Here is a 22,812-nt window from a genome sequence, read left to right as displayed (position 1 = left end):
AACATAATTCTGTAATCCCCATGGCTGTAAAAATGGTTCGAATGATACCTTATACATCTATTTGCCGTACAGAAGCCATATAAATATCTGATATAACGCTCAAGGCGCTATTAAAGACCTACGCAACTCTTTTATAGATGAGTAATACACTAGCCCTAAAAAAATCTGTTATAGAACCTAAGGCATTACAAAAAGCTTATTTACGCTCTTGAGCGCTATAAGCGCAACGCATAACTCCGTTTAAACTCCTTTATCTCCTAAAGTCCCCTTATACAGTTAACGGTGTTATAGAAGATTCCATTAACTCAGTTATACTTCCCTAGGCTGTCTAGCGATGCAATTACATGCTCATATATCACTATAAGTCATTAGTTTCCTACTAAACGGCTACTGTCCCGCCTAGCTGTTAAAGGGTTTTTTAAATAGCTAGTATACAACTTATAGAGAATTGTACAGCATTTGAACGACTCTTATGCAACTATCAGGCTGTATAACGACTGTATAAGCAGCTTGTGTGCTAGTTGGGTGATCTGTTCAAAACTAAAAAGAACTTTTTGTATGATGAATTCAATTTTTAACATGGCGTTGATATTATATCACTAATCCGTCTTGAAGTTTGGAAGACCTCCTCTATGTACTTACTTTCAGTTCCCTTTCAAGAGGTCTCGGCGAGTTCCTCTGATGCTGGTGGGTAATAGAATGATTATTCAACTGCTGATGCGGCACAGTGGCATGGTGGTTCATGTTGTTTATAGGCTGGTGCTGCATCGGTTGATGTGACTGATGCGACTGTAGTGACTGGTGCGACTGCAGCGCCTGGTGCGACTGCAGCGACTGGTGGGACTGGTGTTGCTGGTGGGGCTGGTGCGAGGCAGGCGCGTCTCGCCCCACGCCCTCGTCGGAGCTCTCGCAAGATTGCTCCCCTGAAGATTCACCTTCAGACCGTGCAGACTGTAACAAACAAAAAAATATATTAAGCATTATACAGGTAGACTCCCACACACACGCAATAGAGATTACACTATTTATAGGTAAATTGATGGCACAGCCGTGCCCTACAATTTGTTTAATTAAAGTAATCCTATAGATTATATCAGTAACCTGGATAAAAATACAGTTGCGAATAATCAATTACCCTGTACCAGTTAACGGAAAGTAGAACATAGTTAAATTATAAATCCAACATTTGCAAGGTAACGTTAGCATAATTACAGCTTGGTTTCATATGTGACTTATTTTGAAATTATATCCAAGTGGCAGGTGAATGAAGACTGGTCATTTCCAACAGCAATTATTTATAAATGTCGCGAGGCGTCAAACGCGAAATAAATATGAAGAAGATACGTAAAAACGTATTATTATGACCTAAATAGCTGCTCAGCTCTTTCTTTTGAAGCATTATCAAGTTGTCGCTCGTCATCGGTGTTTAATAACTTCTAGGTTCAATGGAAAACGCATCAGCTATACAGTATACCAAGTCAATTAATTTTATGGTAGTCATAGGTTTTTGTCCCGTTCAAATGTCAAAGAGAACCTTTAGAGATGATCGAAATTTCATATTTCCTCTACAGTGCAAGAATTTTTCATTGCTTCTTTGATACAAAGATATATCTCGTCTATCTATAAGTTTTTCTCTTTGTATTCACAAATCAAAACAAATAGTTCCTTATCTACTTGCAATTCTAATAATTGAATCTCGTGTAACATCCGAAGGTTGGTGGATCAACACAAAGGGATAATAGTTGGAACATTGTGTTATAATTAATACAAACTATGTAGTATTAACCTTTAATTTACATTTAATACACCATTGTTTACTTTCCGCAACACATTTAATAAACATTATTTGTTTTATTTCCGTTACTCGATTGCCGGAGGAGTGAATTTGTTCAATTACATTTTACATACATGCACAATTACGTTATATTATTATTTCATATCCCTTCATAACGATATCGGAGAACATGTGGTAGCCACAGCAATACGCCTCGGGGCTTCATATTTATAACATTTGCTGAAACTTGTCTTATTAGTGGAACAATTGTATGCTCTACTTGCCAACTCAAACTATTTATGACTCTACATTTGAATACGCATATCCACATATTAGATATATAAGTACGAATTCTTACTTCCTATTATGGTGTTAAGGCTTTAAAACCAATACAATCATCTACCGTTCCATCATTACATCTATTACAGCAATTGAGTGAATTTAATCGGATTCAGGGAAATTCACCGTCTCTCGCATATTAATGGCGGTCTTGGTAATGCATCATACCATTGCGAGAAACTGGTACCGACTATGCAAAACCAGTCTCAGTATAAATGCACTTTAAGTTCCATCGGAATCAATATAATGCAAGTGTAGCGGCAGGCAATCAAATCGTTGTTCGAAATGAGCGCGTTTTGCGCCGGCGCAGCCCCCGGCCCACAATTACGACATTAAAATTATTATTTTATTTCCATTTTTATTTATTATTCGCATTATTATATTGTGTGGAGTTATTATCGGTGAAATGTTTCGTTCGGATAAACGCTCGCGTCGGAGCGACACGCAAGCCTCCCTCAACGGCCCACTTCAGGGTTCCGCGTATTATATCAATTAATGCACTCCAATTTATTGAAGTTTCATTTCACTCGATATATTTTTAGGCCATAGAAGATAAACTGAAATTGGCAGAGTTCTTGTGGAGAGCACGTCTTACTTGATAAATATCTTGATAAGCTTCTAAAATGTTTTAATGTCGACATAACTCTTATTCGAAACAATTTTTGGCAAGCAAGATGCGAAAGTACAAAGATTCAAATAAATGATCAAGATTTGTATCTTGCAAACGTCAATTAATCTCTATCAAAAATCCAGTATAAGTACAATTTAATCTAAAAGGAGCGATCTACAACACGGTACGGAACCCTATAATTACATCAATCGCTCCCGTATACACACCCTGTCATTTCATTCGACTTTTCTTTCTCATGGTTCCAGACTGCTACTGGATTCCTACCACCTTTTATTACTTTTTAAGGTGACCGCAATTTTATTTAAACGTTATATCAATAAAATGGGCCACTTAAGGTGTTTCTTTTAAGTTCGTCTACCTTATACGCGGTGGATTCACCAAATTCAGTGAACAAAATAAACACGCTAAATGTTGATATGTTATTATCATGTGACGAACTGTAAAAATCAACAGTTGCGCGTTCCGATAAGTAGGATAACGTTAGCACAGACCGCGCTAATGCTTCCGCAAACAGAATCCGAGCGAGTTAAGCGCTTTGTTGATATCTCTCGCGTGATTTTATAATATAATATTAACTGTAACTGTTTAGTGGGCCGATGAAAAGGTACCAGAGGTACTACTCGATAATAGTGACCGGAATTTCACTCCGAATTAACACCTTTAGCAGGCAAATGACATTAATAATACTATTACAGTAATCCGTGTCGAAAACTATGACCAAAACAGAAATATATTGCACCCAATTTGTACCTAAGTTAGTAAACAAACACACGTTCCCTATGATACACTTTAAATCGTGACCTCAACAAAGAAACGGAAAGTGAAAGAATTCATCCATCGGAACCATTAAACTACCACTTGCTTATTATTTGAATAAACAGGGAATGGACCCGGTGCCGTTCTCAGAAGAATCCCCGAAGCAATACTGAGATATAAGCAGGAGGACACACCGTTGATTAGCACCTTTTTCTGCAGCCTCAACGCTACTAAAAGTTATCTTAAATCTACTAGGATTAAGCTCATTTCTAAGTATGCCGTGATTTACAGGTGCTTCTATCAATGAAGGGGAAAAATACAAACACCTCCAAGATATCCAAAGAAGCTACAACTTGCGTAACTGATAGAAAATTGAACTTTACGCTTAAATAAAACTGTTAATGATCAATTGACAAAGAAGAAATACTTTCAGTCACTTATTACAATGTAATATTTGTGATAGAAATCATAATCGTGTCCATGCGAGTAGATTTTATGAGGCGAAATCAAATAGAAACTTGTAATGAAAGATGTCGTGTGCGCTCAACATGTTTGGTCGGTATGCAAGACAAATACGTGCGGTAATAAAATATTGAACATTTAGATGTTAAAGCGGAGATATCGTCGCACCGGTGCGAGGTGAAAACATTGATGACTGTGTGAGTTGATCGAACACACGTAAATCCGATCGATAAATATGAAACATCTTAACAGCAAATATAAAGACAGTCGTAAGTTAAACATTGTTAGAATGCGTGAAACTTGGTTTTACGGAATGACATGGCCGCATAAAGGACAAAGAAGTTCATTAGGATCCCGGCGGCGCGGCGAGTGAGCACAACGTGATGGTAATGTTCGCGTATCCACACTCCCTGGAATATTTATTAGCAGGAGCCGTCACGACGAGCTTTGTCCACACATTAGCAGTGTTAGCGGCCGGGATGGCTACCTGCGTGTTTACCTAGACATAGCCCCTCCACGTATTTGCCTAGATATCCACACATATCTGGTGTTTCGCAGAGGTCGTTGCAACACTCATTTGAGCAACGTATTGTTGACGACGAAGGGAAATCTGCCTTCGTGTTTGCGTAATATATGAAATGCTGATTGTACAAGATGCTTCACACAAATAACTCGAATGCTGTTCACATTACGATGGACGTAGGCAAATTCCAGGACTGGAATTTCTTCAGTTTGTTGACGAAATGTATGGACACAAACATGTTAAGATTATTGAAGTAAAATCAAACAAAGATGGTGCAAATAGCGCGTAGGTAACGGCCTAACGTGCAGGGAACTGCGGCGTGTCACAATGTTGCCACATTAACTGCGGCACTCGCATTAACATTAGCAGACATAAAATAACCGCCAATAAGCCGAAGCACGCATCAAACGTCGACAAAGCAACAGGTTCTTGGCTCAGCAAACACACAGTGTTTACATTACGATCCTGGGGCTTCATTTAATAATTCTCGGGAACTAAAAGCCTTTGAACATTTCATCAGATGACCCTCGCTGTTTGCACACACTCCTGGCTCGAGATGCTAATGTGGACACAAGGACCTGTATCGCCGATCGGCCTCCGATGCTTTTATTGTTAGCCCTTCCAATAGCTTTGGCTTCTTCTATTTCACTCCGATGCTCGATATACACGATATCTTGTGCAAACATGCCGACGAATTCTTTGCCTTTTTTTCTCTTCAGATTTGTTTATGTTCAATTTGGAACGTGGTGTGGATTGCACAATCCTGTTTTTGCTAATGTAAACTGCAAACAAATCAATCACATGGACTGCGATCATTAAATCGTATTTAGTAGAAATATGTGGTTTGAGTTTGCACTTCTGTAGAGTTTATTGAGTTGCAGTACAGCATTAGTATTACGCAAGTACATACATGACATCAGAGATGTAAGCATCGTCGCATAATGGAGGCGTGCTGTAGTAGTTATATCAGGAAGTTGCGGGTGACACACGAAACGAGACAAGTATTTGAGCAAAACAAAAGGTGATAAGGAGAGGTAAATAACCCAGGCCATTGACGGCGTGACGGCTGCGTAGCGCGCGGTGCGGCGGCGCGCGGCGCGAGCGCACTCCTCGCGCCGGCCTGCCGCCGAGCCGCGACCCGCCCGGCGCTAAACTCTCGTTCAACAGCTGTTTAACGCTTCAAATACCACGCTGAAATATTTTCAGCACTGACTATTTAGCGACCGACTGCCGAGTTGAATGGAGCCGTTGCAAACTCACCGACCGATTCACTACACAACATATTTTAGAATCGAGAGGGTCGTAGAATGTACGACCTGTGTAACTTTTGAGCGTCAGGTACGTAAACATTTGTTCCACCGGTTTCTAATAGATGCTCATTACAACCGTACCGACGCTATTGAATTTGAAATCATTTGGCCTCTTAATTTTATTCAAAATACCGCAACAGCGGTAAGTAGAAAGAGATCGCGTCGCTTATTGTGATGATAATTATTTTTAGAAAACAAAAACTAGAAAGCGGTCGAACGAAGATGCCTATCTGTTAATTATTGTCACCAAAATGGCGGCCGTTATTGTGAATGACTCAAAATGGCGGAGTGACAAATCGTTGGGTTTCGTATACGTTCCGTTTGATTGACGCGTGCCAGATTCCGCGGTAATATACCTTTATACGTATTTATTTATGCGTAGAAAGCGCAAATAAAAACGAGTTCTTTTACATTGCGATTGAGATAATGAATCGATGTTTACGAAGAGTTGCGGTGCGTGATGCGAGATGGACCGCCGATGGTCAATTAATGAGCACGGAATCAGGCGCGGTCGGTTATTAAGATAATATTTGTGATTGGAAAATATCGAAATCGTTGAGACAATTTCGAAGCGTAGCAATGGGCCGAGGGTCAAATATTGACAATTCTCACGAGCGACACGGCGCGCGGCTGTAGCAGAGCCGCCTCGCCGGACTATTCCTTCCGCTTTTCACACATATAGGTAATAATCGATCGCTTTTATTGCGTGGCGTGTGTAGGCGCGCCGGCCGGCGGGTGACACTTCGAGGAAACTTTATGTAAAATGTCGTTTGTCGACGAATCGGAGCCGAGGACGTTAAGTGGACCGATAAACTGGAGCGGTCCTTAACTCGTGATTTCGTCGGAACACAAGCCAGCATTGAGTCTTTTGTCATCGATTAAGTTGTCGATGCGCTGACGCATCAGTAACCGTGTGAAATGTGAATTTGTCGGGTAAACTGTGATGCTCACCTTTATTTGCATAATTAAGTTATTCCGCAAAGAAGCAAACAGCCATCATCGTGTATAAAGGTCTTTGTGATCCAAACGTGTTTGGCTTGACTCATTATGTTTAAAGGGAAGAGATGTTGATTCGCGGGTGTGACCCAGGGTCGCTTTCCACCGGCGGCGACAAGGAAAATTTGCTAACCACCAGCTAAACGGCTTAATGGATTGTATCATGGCAATGTTGGGATACAAAATTCTACTACGAACCATTCACAGCGATTATTAGTAAATTAACCGTTTAAAAGCCAGTTAAAAATGTACCAATAGCTGCAAGAAAAAAACATTTCTTTTGTTTTCCTACTGAAATAGACTAATAGAAAATGTTTTTACTAAACACCAACAACTTTTTGTTGACATGCTACTTAACAGTCTTTCATGCAAATTAACGCAGGTCTTTTGATAACCTTTTCTCTTGCTTTCAACTAACAAAAGAAAATCTTTTAATACTCGCACCATCTAAGGAAACTTCGACATTACAAACTAAGAGATGCGTCCAGATTTTCAATAAGCGTTCTTGTTTCCTTAGTATTAAAGCGCAATTTTCAATGACTCATAATTTTGTACAGCCTGATTATCTTTGCCTTGGAGTATCTATTGACTGAAGTCGATCAATGGAGGCGCCAAACGGATGTGGTGTTCTCAGTATTTGAATAAAAGATGGCCGACTTGTGTCACATCCTTTGTGGAAATTGTCAGGCTGGCTGTTTATAGGCAGCCTGCGTCAGATATACGTGTCATTCGATGACTAATGAGGAACTGAAGGAATTTGGAAAAAATCTTTTGTTTCTCGAACTTGCAATACATGGTTTTAATTTGTAATACGTGTGAAGTATGAGTGAGGTGTCCAAATATTTCAAAGTACTTATTGACATAATTAGTAACCTTAAGACATGATTGTCATGTATTTTGAATCTGACCCCATCTCAACGGCTTAATTTATATGATTTACAGTATTATAACAAAGTTAGAAACCAGGCAACAGCATTATTTTCATAATAGTTTTGAAGTGAAACATTACATCAAATCACGTTACTTTATATACAAAAAGTAACAAGTACATTATCCGCTGCGCACAATAATCGTGCAATCACAATGTAACGTACGACCTTTTGATAAACATTCACGATCATAACATACGTGTAGTCAATAACAAAACGTAGTCATTAACGTGAACCATTTTATGATTACATTAAATAACAAATGGCGTAAATAAAGCAACTACTATGTGAGGCTTAGGCTTTAAACAAATTACTTAAATTATTCGTTACTTATGTAAAGACAATTTATTTATATCGTGATGTTTGTTCGTAAAAAGAGATGTATGCAACTCACTCTGCTTAATCTCTCATACTCTTATTATTGTTTTTGCTTAACAATCACAAGGTAGACTGGTAGATAAAGCCTTTGTACGCCTATTATTAAATCAATTAACGAAATTCCTTCGAGGTTGAATAATTTGCGTTGTATATGAGAATTATTCGTACTGTCTGTCTCTATAAATCGGGTACAAGCATGCAGTCTGTCAGCCTATAAGCCCGTTGAATTAAATCTCATAAACATGACTAGATTCAATTTGAATATAGTGCTCTAATTTGGAGCAGGTGACATAATTTTGCAACTCATTAATTTGTTTGAGTGTTAGGCAATGAAAAAGTCTTACTAAAATTCAGCAACGTCAAGTTTCTATTCTTAAAAACTTATGTTTAACGTATTTCTGTGTAGGGGGACAAAATCAAGACGATAGACGCTCCTATTAGGCTTTCGAAACTCTCAAAAACGAACGAGTTAAAGTTTTCAAGATTATAATAATGAAAAATTGTAAAAATACAGATAAACAACAGTGAAAAACTGCTATAACCTCAGCTAATAGTATTAAAAATTAGAAATCTCATTGTCTATTTACATAGTTGTACTTTAACGCAAGATAGCATTCATACAATAGGTTTGTGACAGTAAACCGTATCGTTAAACTATGGTTAAGCCGAGCCCTAACCGCCGTTTAATTACCTAAGGCTTGCGGGGATCGTAAACGTTCAGGAAACTAATACCGTGACCGCAGGTAGGTCACTTGTCTAGTGAAACGGATGCTTTACTTTGTAGCCATGTACCATGAACCATAAATGAATAGAACACAAGCAGTAAGTAAAACTAGTCTTATAGGCAATTTGATGTTGTAGAATGAGTAATATACTTTGTGCAATCACAAGACCTCGTAGATAGATAATATAACCTGTGATATAATATAACCGAATGTGAAGGCAGAGGGTTTTGAAACATTTCACATTTCTTTTTCTTTTTTCTCATCGGATTTCTTTGCTTCTCTACGATGAATTGTTTGGTTTTCTGTGATAATCCATTTTTGTGGAATGTTATCCAGGAAATCTAGTTGTTATTCTAACATAACATACATTCAATTGATACCAAGCTATTCAAAATCAAGAAGATAATATTGATTCATTAAGTATAAAGAAATAATGGTGTCCGCAATATTAAGAAACTAATGGAGCTACAGGTGTAAAATTAACATTCATTTATATCTTCGCTACAAATTTTAATAAAATATTAATTAGTCTTTAAAATCTTAAAACTGGGACGATGTCGAAATGTAAATGTCGTCTGGCCCAAAAATTATCATTGCCAACTGTCATTCAGTTTCTGTGAAAAATTACTCTTTTGTGTTTTAGATATTTATCTATTTCTAATTATATAAAGGTAGTCGTTGTTTAAATAATTATAATATAAAATAATTGTTGGCAGGCCAAGACTTCCGTTTTTAAAACTTTATTTACTTTTGTCTATGTCCATGCCACTGCACGAAATCGTTTAATTGGGTAATGTCAAAAGTTTTAATTTCCATCTACGTATACAGCTAAATGTCTAAGTTTTACTGATACATCTAATAAAAAAGAAGTAATTATTATCTTAATTTAGAATGTCTGAAAGCAAAAAAATACAAATTTCGATCTTTTAATTATTCTACAAAATCTGCAATTAATTTCCTTAATTCAAAAGTCCTACTTAAAAAAACGATATAAACAACACTAAAAAACAAAACGTTTCGCAGAACGCGAGAACGATTCATAGTGGCAATAAATCAGAGGTTGAATTGATGTGGACTTGTACGGTGATCCATCATTATTCACTAGACGCGACGCGAGGCGCGACGCAAGACGCGACGCATTGTGGACGCGTTCTGGACGCCACTTGTAGTGCGTAGTGACACTTATCGACACACTGACATCGATGATAACTATCAATGATACGGATGTTGATTAATTTGCTACTTCATGTTGTGTCCCTTACGTTTTATATAAAACGTTTTGGTCTTTTTTTGCTTAAATATCAATTATCTAAGAAGGTAGAAGATGTTGTTTCTTTCTTTACTAATTTAGTTTTGATTTACTAAAAAGTTCTAGTACATTGGTAGTGGTATACAAAAAATAAAGAACGAGTTAAGTTTCCATATTGAAAAGACTGTAGAGCCTAGACTGAAAACTCTATACTAAAATGTAAAAAGAAATTGTGACCAAAGCCGTTCTTAAAAAAGCTTACTTAAAATAGGTATGGTATTTATCGCTAAAGCTAATCGGAGCACGTTCTTAAATATAAAATTATCACAGAACCTTACCAGAAACGGTCAAAAATAACTCCTGACAAACAGTCACCATAAAAACTTCCAATATCGCATCCATTATTTTTATTTGAACCTTCGTAAAGAGTCAGTCCATCAAAACAAACATACATTTTAAAAATCAATAACGAGAACCCTTCCCGATCAAATAAACCATGTCGATTCAAATAAAACCATATCGACAAAAAATCTCCGCTCCACCACAATCGTAATCGAATACCAACGATCTGTCAACCATCATCGTATTTTAATATTCGTAGCGAACATATTTGTTATATTATAAATTGATTAAACTACACAAAAATGATCGAATGATTCTGATATCTGTGGGATTTGTGTGTTTTTTAACAGTTTCTGATAAATACAAAATGACAATGTCAATTTCAAATCACAGAAACGAAATGTCACTTCCTAATAATCGGCGCACCCCGCTGCGCGCACGCACCCCATTTACAAACAATACACGACCACTCACATTTGCGTCCGATTCATTTTTCATAATACCTCTTTATAAAGCCATGATTGTTTCTCGCTCTTATTCCGATCTCGTTTCATACATTAAAGTATTACTCATACAAATCAGATAATACCAAAATACGCATCGAACACAGTAATTGATGATTTAATTCAAACCGAATGACATGAAAGTAAGATCGTGTCTTAAAAATACCAAGCTCGCATACCTGAAATAATTGATATATCAATGCAGTTCTCAACGCGAGGGGCACTAAATCAAAAAGAATAAGTGACCGTCTATCATAACATTTTGACGTAGAGTAACGTGCTCGATATTAAACTGTTCCCGCTAGATGGCGCGATAACGGGCTGTCAAACTCGCCTGTCATTAGCTTATTAATGGCTGCCGAACGCCATTTTGATAGAATAAAAAGTTATTTGAGTTTTATTGGCCCTTTGTCTCACTTGTACACTCATTAATTTTGTAGATGAACAAGCCGATATTACTCCGGGTTAAGAAGTTATCATTACTCTCGTTAATTTATCATGTACGAACAAGATAATTAAAAGTTCTCAGAACAAAAATTATTATAAAAATAATTACTGTGATATCATTTTATGAAGCGACGATTTAAATGATCTAATTAAAGTTTGCAGCATTGAATGCGTAATAGCATATGCGCCAGTATTTCACAGAATACAATGGGTCACCCACGCAACGTCTGCCGTGAAACTTGCACATCCTCTCGCAATTTGAAACAATTTGCATATCTACACACGTCATTCGTGGCTAAAAATAACGTAAATTCAATTTATGTGTTTACAAAAAGTTAACAAACCAGACCGACTTAACACTTTCGCTATTATCCTTCTATTTTTCAAAGGCAACACTGTCTTATTTAGCTAAACATTCGGAAGCGCATCCCGTAAGTAAACATTGTGTTAAACCAAAGGGGTCTTTATTGTTTAGAGATAAGATTCATATTAGTGATTCATTTGGAGTGAGTTGTATCATTTTGGCTTGGATGGAATAGGTCCATTGGACCACACACGGACGCAAGTCAACATCGGTCCCTAGAACAACACTATAGCACTTAGTATACTTTACAGGTAAACTAGTAGCTTTGAAGGCACACGTCACACAATTTGATATGCGCTTACGCACCCCGAAACTGACGAGTCTATTCTAAGTGGGAGAAAGTAATTGGATATGTACGGCTTTACAACGTGTCTTACACTTGTTGTTTACTTAACAGATATTAAGCAATACCAGCCAAATTTTTGAGATCACATTACGGATAAAGCCTGTAAGACCGAATGTTTTTAGGACATTGAAGACATGAGACATAAATTAATTACATGGTGATCTGAAATTTAAAGAGCTTTTGCAAGCTTGATCTGAACTGCTCTAGAGGCACACATGTATTTCCGTTAACAATTTAATATTAAACGTAACCGAATAAGGCCACACCCTCAAACAGGTTTTCGGATGATTTAATTACAGTGTAAAACAATAAAATAGTGAGTGGTAATGAATAAGCAGACAAGTAAGTGAAGGCCGTGTGGGCGATGCGCCCGCGCCGGTAGCCAGACGCGCCGACGACACCCGGCGACACCCAACGACATACGAACACATAAGTCACGTAGAATGACATTTAAAATGCAACTGTTACTGCATGTTATATCAACTAGATGGCAGACGTAGACACACAACTTTATGATGCAAGGAATTGGCAGATATTGAAAGTTTAGAACCGGAAAAACGTAATTACACGAATCGGTGGGTTTTGTAGTAACTTGAAATCTATACTAATATTATAAAGCTGAAGAGTTTGTTTGTTTGATTCTTTGTTTGTTTGTTTGAACGCGCTAATCTCAGGAACTAATAGTCCGATTTGAAAAATTCTTTCAGTGTTAGATAGACTCATCGAGATCATAGATGCACTCATCGATTTACGCATATCTTAAAATACCAATGAAATTTATGATTTGGATAAAAAAAAGTAAAGAGAACAATTTTAGTTTATTGAAGAACAGAAAAAAACAAACAGATTCTAACATATGAATCAGAATGTAGTGTGTCTTATCATGATTAAAGTTAGCAAAAAACCTGCGATTCGCTAACCCTAATATAAGAAATCAAATCAATAAAAGTCAAAGTTCCCCATATCAAACATGAACATCAGACTACAATCAGATATAAATGTCATATTGATAATATTAATCAATGCCTCGTTGGTTATTACTCATTGTAATCATTCTATCATAAGAACCTGATTGGCAAGATATTATTCTAATACGAATACGCATTAAATTTATACCATACGTTGGTCAGAACAAAGAGTAAATACACATTTCTCTACTAATATTTCTTTCTACAAACATATTTGTATGACAAAGCAAAATGACGCGCAAATTCTGTTTATCTGGGTCAAACTTTACGTTTGTTCTCTATTACAAATTGACAAGCTAGCTTGATGCACTTAAAAGTATTTCATACTAGCTTACCCGGTGTACTTCGTACCGGTTACAATTATTCTTTATTTTGTAAATTTATATTTTTTTGTATACTTTTATATGTATCTCTTCATAAGTACCATCCTCGTACTTCATAGAATAAAAAAATATATATCCGAAATCGGTTCAACTGCTCTCGATATTTGCGTTTAGCAACAAATTTTGCGATTAATTTTTGCATTAGAGATTGAAAAGTGAGGTTTAAGTGAAATTATGACATTACAGGAGTACTTCAAGCATACAATGTAGGTTCTTAATTCAGCTGCGAAGTCGCACGTTACATCGTCGCACGCGCACCGTGGCCGGGGGTGAGACAGGAAGGGGCGTGGCCACAGCACATTAGCGACTCTTCGGGGAATACACCAGTGATCTCTCTCCCAATCATTGCGACATTAATAACATACGTCATATGAAGAATTCTGTAATTGGTACTTAAGAACGCAGTAGCATCGATAAGGAGGATAGAAAGCAATTTAAAAGTTTAACAAGTCATTACAGAGAAAAGAGAATTTGATTCTGAAGTTATTAGTCACTGAAAACTCATAATTTACTCATCAAAAACTACTGTGATTCTGAAGTTATAAGTCATTTTCTATAGAACATTACACGCAGTAATCACAACAATAGAAAATTATACAAAAATCGTGTTCTTTCTGGAGTGCAATCAGAGTGTAGTGTGTTCAAACAAAGCTTCCACTGTTACGGACCACACGGGTATCTCCTCCGCCAGCGAGCCAATTATGTGACAACAGTACCAGAGGAGTGGACAAACATGCGGGGGCGATCCGTAACACGGTAGTCATGACCCTCGAGTGTCCTACACGAGCAGGGAGGGATACCACCTCTGTCAATAATCAAAAATTCGGACAAGAAAATATTTTGTAGACTTAATTATATCGTGTAGTGTAAATTTAATATCATTTCAATCAATCAAGTCATTGCTTTACGTTTTGAAAATTTTAAAACCTATATGCTCTATTTTTGCTCTATATCTAAAGAAAACCAGTGTTTACCCAATAGTTATCTTTAAACAGTAAGCCATACTTATAACCCAATATATTAACAATCAACAAATCACATGCGATAATGTATAGGTACTATAAAATCATTCACAATCTACAAAAAACAAAAAACCCAAGATTAAACCATCATAACAATAGCTACTGAATATTAATTAAATCTCGATCAAACAGCTTGTAAATAAAAATGAAAAGTAGCAACGATAACATTAACATAATGAGATGCATACATAACCCTTGAGCGCTAGTGGGTGCTTATTAACAAATAGAAGAGGCTGCAGAGACCCCGGGTCTCTTAGACCACCGGTGTTACCATCAGCAAGTCAAATGGAAAGAATACGCTTGTCATTTTAGGGTTGAATCTATTTGACGCTATATAATTTTATTTGTAGCTTACATTTCATTCCATGGTGTAATAGTTTTCATCGTATTCCAATGACTTTTGTATTGAACTTACTGTTAATCAAACTTTATAAACTTAATTGAAATCAAATATCTTTTCTGACGGAGGCAGTGAGTATCGCTTTGTTGTTGTAAAGCAATAGAGTTAAAGGAGGCCGATAATGGAGTAAGAGCCTTACAAAGGCGCTCTATCTGTCAGCTACTGAATCCATACAATGCGTCGAGATTTACCAATTTATTTCATATTAACGCATAATAATTATTCTTCATACTGACTACAGCAGTAGAAAATTATCGGAATATAAATATTTTACTAAAGTTCGTTAATCCATTTGTATGCAAATTAACGCTAAAGTAATGCCTTCATTGTTCCTCGTGTAGGTATAGAATAAAGTTCAACACAGCTTTGACGAACAAACGCCTAATTCAATTCAACGCAAAAACGTACCCAAAACAAAGCAACGAGCGCTAAACGACTGTTTTATGTGCCATTCGCAGTTCCATGCGGCTCGCGGCTCGGCCGAGCCACACCGAGCGCTCGCGCCGACCGCTGGCCCACGACGCGGATCGATACTTATTTGCATACACGATAAAAGAGACCAGTCAACATGCATGATATATTAAAATCACGTCTCCGGAACAATTAACAGAAACGAGCGAGCGATCAAATAATAAAAAGTGCCTTTGTCATTACAAACAGTCGAGGCGAAGAACATTCTTAGAAACACCATAACGCCACGAATAATAATAACTCCGTATAGACGATGAATCGGTTTTCAGACGTTAACCAATCGACGGCGCGCGCGCAAATCACCAATATGGCGGTTATAATAATTACTATATTGTTTATTGTATATAGTTGGCATAATGTCCACGAGTGTCTGATAGACACTGTCCAAGTGTGACTCGCAGCTAATTAAGTCACATCACGTACTTAAACGAGATACTAATTGCGTCTGTTGAAATGAAACTGATACTCGCTTAACCATTATCTTTCAATGGACTTCTAAAAGAATATACATTAACTATTTGAATATTTAATATTCAACAATTACTGGAACTGTACTACAAAACCACTAACAAATTGTGAGTTTACCAAAACCTTGATAAAATTAGCATGAAGACACTTCATAGAACATCATCCTCCTATAAAGCAATAAGAAAATACCCAATACGGAATAGTTATTAGAATTACACTTGGAAAAAATAATGATTTGTATAAATTTTCCAGTTGTCACTCAACATACATGAATACAATAAAATTAGATACGTCCGAGAAATCAATGCGGAATGACGCAGATATAGTAAATCACAATAATATCACAAGTAGGTATCTATTGAAACTTGCTTGAGCACTCGTAAACAAATGTTCCGTCCTGCGAACGAACGCTAGTCAACCTCAAAACATCAACGGGGACAAAAAGCCGAGACGAGACACATCACCTCCAACCTCCGATTGAGAAACCCAATTTGAATAACAATCAATAAATTAATGTACAACCGTAATTTATTCATAAGCGGAGAGTGTGTGACACACCGGCGCGACGAGCGCTGAATCCAAATGAAATTTTATAAGAAACACTCCTTTTCAACAGCCCATTATGGACAGAATGTAATACTTTTCTTAACGTATCATCATTATCGGTCTGCATCACAATGCTCCTTTGAGTGCGAGTGTCGTTTAAGTGGACTAATCTCTTTACACGTAAAAACTGACGGCACCGAATGAGTTTCTCGTGTTGGAATAATTAGTCTGCAATTGAAAGCGTGCTTTATTTCAAGAGACCGGACAAAACGGACATGACACGGTTGGCCAACGGTAAAACACTTTCACGAATACAATGATAATTATTACAAAAGAGTATGATTCCGAAACGGCCCGGCCGGTACGCCACGCCGTTTTTAGAATATGAAAAGAAAATATTTAAATAATGTCGTAGGCTGCGCCATAAATAGCGGCTCGTTAATTACCGACTGTAATCACATTTCGCCAAACGCGTTACGACACACATGTCCCATCCCTTCGCGTTTCTATATTTAAACATTATTAAGGCGGGAGCAGCGGCACGCTCCCTGTCTCGATAGAATCGAAAATTATTTATGTAAGTTTGTGTCACTTACTGAACATTACCACATTCAAGACATAATCATGACTGTTTACTTACACAAATGCAATAACGTAAACAAATGCAACTCATATAACATGTACGGTATATTTTACGTACACAAATATTTCGCAATATCTCTAAACTCTAAAGCTAACACAACAGTTAACCAAGAGATTTCCCCCCATTAGTTATTAAGATGTAATATTTTCCGTCAGCACAATCTTAATAATATGTTTTTAACAAAGGCTGTTTGCCATTCCTTGACCTTACAAAAATCCAAAAGTAATTGCTGTCAAATTGCGTTTCCGAAAAAACTAACATCATTTTCGCATACCTTAGAAGAAAAACCAAAATGATTATGAAGAATGAATTAGTTTGAAATTATTTAATAGAGTTGCGCAGACGCATCGAGTTAGATTCGCGTGTCATCACGAGCGCCGCCGGGGACAGCCGAGCTCAAATTATCGATGGATCCACATTTTAGTAGTCATTTGAACATAATCATCTCAATTTTACAACAAGCTCTAACAGAATACTTTTGCAGAGATGTGCGAAAATCGTTTCAGATGGAATTAGCATTTAACAACAATGGACATTTTGCAAACTGGTTAATTCTGTGCTTAGTGATCGTGTGCAAAATGTGTCATTATTTAATTGAATGTCATATTTGCTACTGGTTTACAGTAGCTGTAAGCGATGCAGAAAAAATGTAATTAATTATTGTTTTCGGAACAATATTAAGTGGCTATGGTGGTGACAACATTTGAACATAATTAAAATTAATAGAGCATGATCCTCTACTTTATAATAACGTTTCATCTCATTAAATCAATCTTTTTTTATGTAATTTAACAAAATGAGCACATTTATAGCAAAAAATCCAATAATTGAAATTAAACTCTACCTAATTGTGTGAATACGAAATATTTTTCGCAAATCGAAGAGTCCACAAGATCGCGTGTCTAAATCATGGCTGGAGGGAACAGAAACAGTAGCGGTGGCTCCAAATTGACGGCTGTCAAACCTTCAGTCAGGATCGACGGATCCCACAGCTCGATCAAACTAGACAATTGTGGGAATCGATTATACCGACATCTTAAACGATAAAAATCGATTTGGATGGCGATGCAATTTTGTTTAAATTAGGCTGCAATTTTTATTACATCAAATGATTTGGTTTAGGCTGCTGTTTTAGTTCGTTTGCCTTGTCTCACAGAGGATAAAAAAATGTGGAAATCAATCTTAGTTGAACTTGTTTCTAATATCTGAGAATATGATGGTATTGATTGGTTAACAGAGAATTGACAAATAACTAGGCCTCTTCTTAGTTGCAGATACTATTAGAACCAGTCGTACCAAATTAACCTACAAAAATCCCGTACGGAAACAATTTTCAATAAGGCATACATTAATGAACGTTTAAAACTTTCTTATTTATATTATTAGTTTAAATGTGTGGCAAAGCTCGATATGCCGTGATCAAGCGGTGTGCTGTTAGCTGTTATAGCTAATTGCAAGCTTTCCCGCCATCGCTCCTTCATTCCAAGATGGCGGTCTGCGTCGGAGTGCGATTTCACGTCATTAAGACTAGTTATCGCGCGACCTGCCCGCTATCCTCTAATTATCCGCTACCGGTGCCTCCCAACGCTATGGAAATAATATTGGATATTATAAACTGGAAATATTATTCTCTTGATCGACGCCGTACTGGTTACATGTGGCGTAAAATAGGCGTTTACACCAACAATAATTGCTTTCTAATGTAAGAGGAGCGTTCAGTGTGCAATGGCTGCTAGCTTCAACATCTTAATAGTTTTCGCAAGACATGCTTGGTGGCATTGTTGTTATCAGCGAATAGTATTCTTACTGAACAACTTGAACCTTAGAACTTTGGAATAACGACAATTTCGATATCAACTCTACCACATCATTGGCCTGTGTTCATCTTTAGCAGATGATTCAGGTAGCGTCAGATAGAGGAATGTTTATGAAGAATAAATGTACCTCAAACAGAAATTAAGATTTAATCTATAAATGTAATATGTTAGTTAGAAAAAGCGTATTAAAACCGTAAGACATAACAGTCGTCGGCAGAACGGTGGCGTGCGGGCGCGCCGCCCTCCTCCGCGCGTGTCTCGGGCCACAGATACGTAATTACTGTAATCTGTAATCAAACCGCCCGCTATTAAACAGTAGCAACACTTCTACATGGACATAATACTCTGTGGAGTAACGTTCATTATCTAAGTTAGAAGCTGCTGAAATCTATTACAGAGTCAATTCAGCTCTACGAATGCTTTCCTCAAATCATAGGTATAGATATAACTCTTAAATATAGAATATCATATTAAATTACTCACTATTTCGTTTCATTTCCCAATCTGAATAGGTTTGGAAGAAATCTTTTCATCCTACAGATGAGACTTTGTTTGTTTGTTTGTTTAACATTTTTGTTTTACAAACTGTCATGAATATCAAAATTTTAAGCTTGTATAGACAGATATCGTTATAGCCTAATGGACTATCGTCATATAGTAAAGTAATATTGTACACAAAAGTATTTATTTAGCTCTTGCCGTTGCAGTCTTTACGGTGCTTGGGTTTGAAAATGTCAGACCATGGAAAATTGGCTGGCATCGTAAAATTTACTTACCCCAAGTTAAGTTTAGAACGTCTACTACACAAATAATGTTATACCATTCTCTTCAACACCTCTCCTACGTTTATGTATGTTATATGTGTAATTGTACATAATAACATGGAGATTATAGTCGACTAACTTCCGCTAGTGACCATAGACTATGTATAAACAATTTCCAGGATACTTTCCAATTTTCCCGGAATAAAACATCAGTCCGAAATTCAGAACATACGAAATAATCCAACAACACATTTTCCTGTTCCAAATAAAAGCAAAGATCAAATAGAGCTAGGGTTGTGTTTAGATTTTGATTGTTGTATCTTCGAGTATAGAAAACGTATCATTAGGGCTGCGATACACATCATTATTCCAAGAATCGGTTCGTCCGCGGAGGCAGTAACTACAGCCCTAGCGTGTGATGGCCGTGAGAATCTGTGCGATATCTTGTACTGAACAGATTGACGGCAGATCAGCTTCTTGACGTTTTGTGTGAGCTATTAAGTACATACAGCTAATGTTATTCTCCTATGCATAACTTCAAAGTACTTCAAACATAGTCTGTGAATACTTCAGACAGATACTAACGTTAAAACAAGTTCTAGCAGAAAATAAATATACAGCTACAATCTTAATTATAATATTCATAAACAAATGATTTAACTGAAAAAACAAAAGGACGTCAGTACATTAATTTAATTCCGCCGTATTGTCACCCTCGAAACGTTACCTTCAATTATAAAGACATTTTTTACGGTCGGCCATGATTGGACAATTAATCACGTCGATTACGCATGCGCCACATCACTAACACCGCGCGTTTATAGAGACAGCTACTTGAAAAGAAACATTCGGCCATTGAATGGCTTTTGTGAAGATCTTAATGCTTTTTATGCGACGTTAATTAATTATATTTAATGCGGTCGTACCTTTTTGTCGCGTTTGTTTGTTACTACGACGTATTAATTATTTTTTGTGCACCGTTCATGAATTCGAGTTGAATAAAGTTGATCTTTTTGTCGGGATCATCAAACGAGATTTTGCAGTTGACATTTTCATTCAGCTATTTTTATTTTATTACAAAATTGTACTCCTATAAACCGTAGCACTGGTTAGAAATAACAGTTTATTTGTCTTTAGAAACTTGAGAAGAAAACCAACAGTATCGTTGGTAGTAAAATAATCAAGTCGCCATATAAAAGTGGTGAAACAAATTAACAAACAAAGAGAATGTTTTAATCGTCCTCGCGTGGTACGAGTAGGAAGGGGAGATCAAAGTGTTGTACACGCGTCGGTTACACTGCTTATAAACATGATAGATTGATACTCGAATTTTTACTTTCAGACGATTGAATTACAGTGATTGAATAAAAATATACTGAGGAAATTAATATAAGTTACGTGTTAAATTACAGACTTCTGAAAAGTAATTTTTCTTGGTCTTAGATTGAAGTAGGTGGTAGAGAGTTCTAATATAAGACAAGTTAGAGACTGATTTGATCCTATAGTATGACACTATGAATATAATACACATATTATGGGTTGATAGTAAGTAAAATATAAATAATTATTTTAATAAATCATTGAATTGCCGTACCCGTAGCGAATGTCTAACTATTTTTCAAATCGGTGATGAATAAAAATATCTCAACATTGCACAAAAATATTAGATACTATAAATCAATTCCTTAAGTATGTACTTTAAATTTGTCTAAACGCTAAGCATACAAATTAAACTAACACTAGGTACATAAAATCTATCACGCAGTCTTTGTATTAGGAAAAATATTCGTTCGGAAAATACCGTTCAATCAACTTTATGAATAGGTTACTTGAAATAAAATGTGCAAACATTCGAAAATCGTTATAAAAACTTAACGGTACTGAACGATCACGACGCTGTCATACATGCCTAATGAGATGAACTCTACTTGATACTCGCTCAAATATACTGCAAATATTTGTCGAAATACTTATTTAGTTGATATTTGAGCGTGCATTATGAATAAATTCTGATTCAGTATTCGTACAATCGGATACATTAATATTTAAAATTATTCGTTTTCGGAAAAACTTATTTTATGTTACAAGGGTTAAATGCACACGATTATCGTCATAAAATTTTCCGATTACATTTGAATAACAGATTCATCTATTGTGAGCGGATATATCTTGTGTAAACTCGATCAACGATGATTTTACATTTTTGAATAAATAAGGAAATAAGTCATTATAATAATATCGGACGTTCACAACTAAAGTTCTAACATCATATACAAATATATCACGTATTAGTTACAAATTAACGCGCAATATATTCGTAACGAATTCAGAAACTACGTCTCGTTTAAAACAGCTTTATTGTAATACTAGCTGACTCGCGCAACTTCGCTTGCGTCACATAAGATAAAATATGGCATAATTTTCCCAGTTTTTGTAACATTTTTTACTGGTACTCTGCTCCTATTGGTCGTAGCGTGATGATATATAGCCTTCCTCAATAAATTGGCTATCCAAAAGTAAAATATTTTTTGAATTCACACTAGTAATTCCTGAGATCAGCGCGTTGAAACAAACTAAGAAACAAACAAACTCTTCAGCTTTGTAATATTAGTATAGATTGAATTGGCAATGTTTCATAATACTGGTAAACACTACTCATAGTACAAGTATTTAATCCAACAAAGAGACTATTAGCATTAAGAGCATCGTTATAAATCATGATAAATAGAATTAACATAAACAATCAATTTGAATGCGACAAAGATCAAGATTGTTCACGTGATGTATACGAAGTGACATTTGACGTGAGGGAAATACCGTATCTTTGGCATTGTATGAAATTATTGTGAAATCATTTTCCTAATTACATATAAGAATAATTGCATTATAGAATAGTCACGATAACACTGAATTTGAGTCGTTGGTGGTATTTACACAGGCAAATAAACGTGTCACATAATAAAGATTCATGCTGGAAAATCTGCATAGATTTGTTCTATTAATTAGGCTCTCTTTTGGGGATTAACATTGAAAACAGGTGGTGTTAATTAAACAGGCAACTAAAAGTGCAGAATATTAGAGAATTGAGTCGGAAAATCTGTATTGATTTTCCCAATTTGTGCTCAATATAGGTCATTTTAAATCCCTTATCGTCTCCAACAATAAAACTATAGAACTAATAGACAAATACTATAGCAATAGAAACTCTCAGTACATTTCGGTGTAGTGCGGCGTCTTTGTGATGTTTATGTACACA

The 22,812-nt window shown here is 36.4% G+C and overlaps 1 protein-coding gene across 1 annotated transcript in view; it reads right to left on the bottom strand.

Moving 5' to 3' along the window:
* The window catches only part of LOC142979863 (uncharacterized), a 113,781-nt gene that overhangs the window by 76,171 nt on the left and 14,798 nt on the right, over positions 1-22,812 (bottom strand). The window contains exon 2 of the mRNA XM_076125076.1: positions 643-951. Coding sequence (XP_075981191.1) covers positions 643-951 — 309 coding nt within the window. The remainder of the gene's footprint in view (positions 1-642; positions 952-22,812) is intronic.

Source organism: Anticarsia gemmatalis, chromosome 17, assembly GCF_050436995.1.
Source record: "Anticarsia gemmatalis isolate Benzon Research Colony breed Stoneville strain chromosome 17, ilAntGemm2 primary, whole genome shotgun sequence".
NCBI lineage: Eukaryota > Metazoa > Arthropoda > Insecta > Lepidoptera > Erebidae > Anticarsia > Anticarsia gemmatalis.
This window is presented reverse-complemented; position numbering and strand designations above follow the sequence as displayed.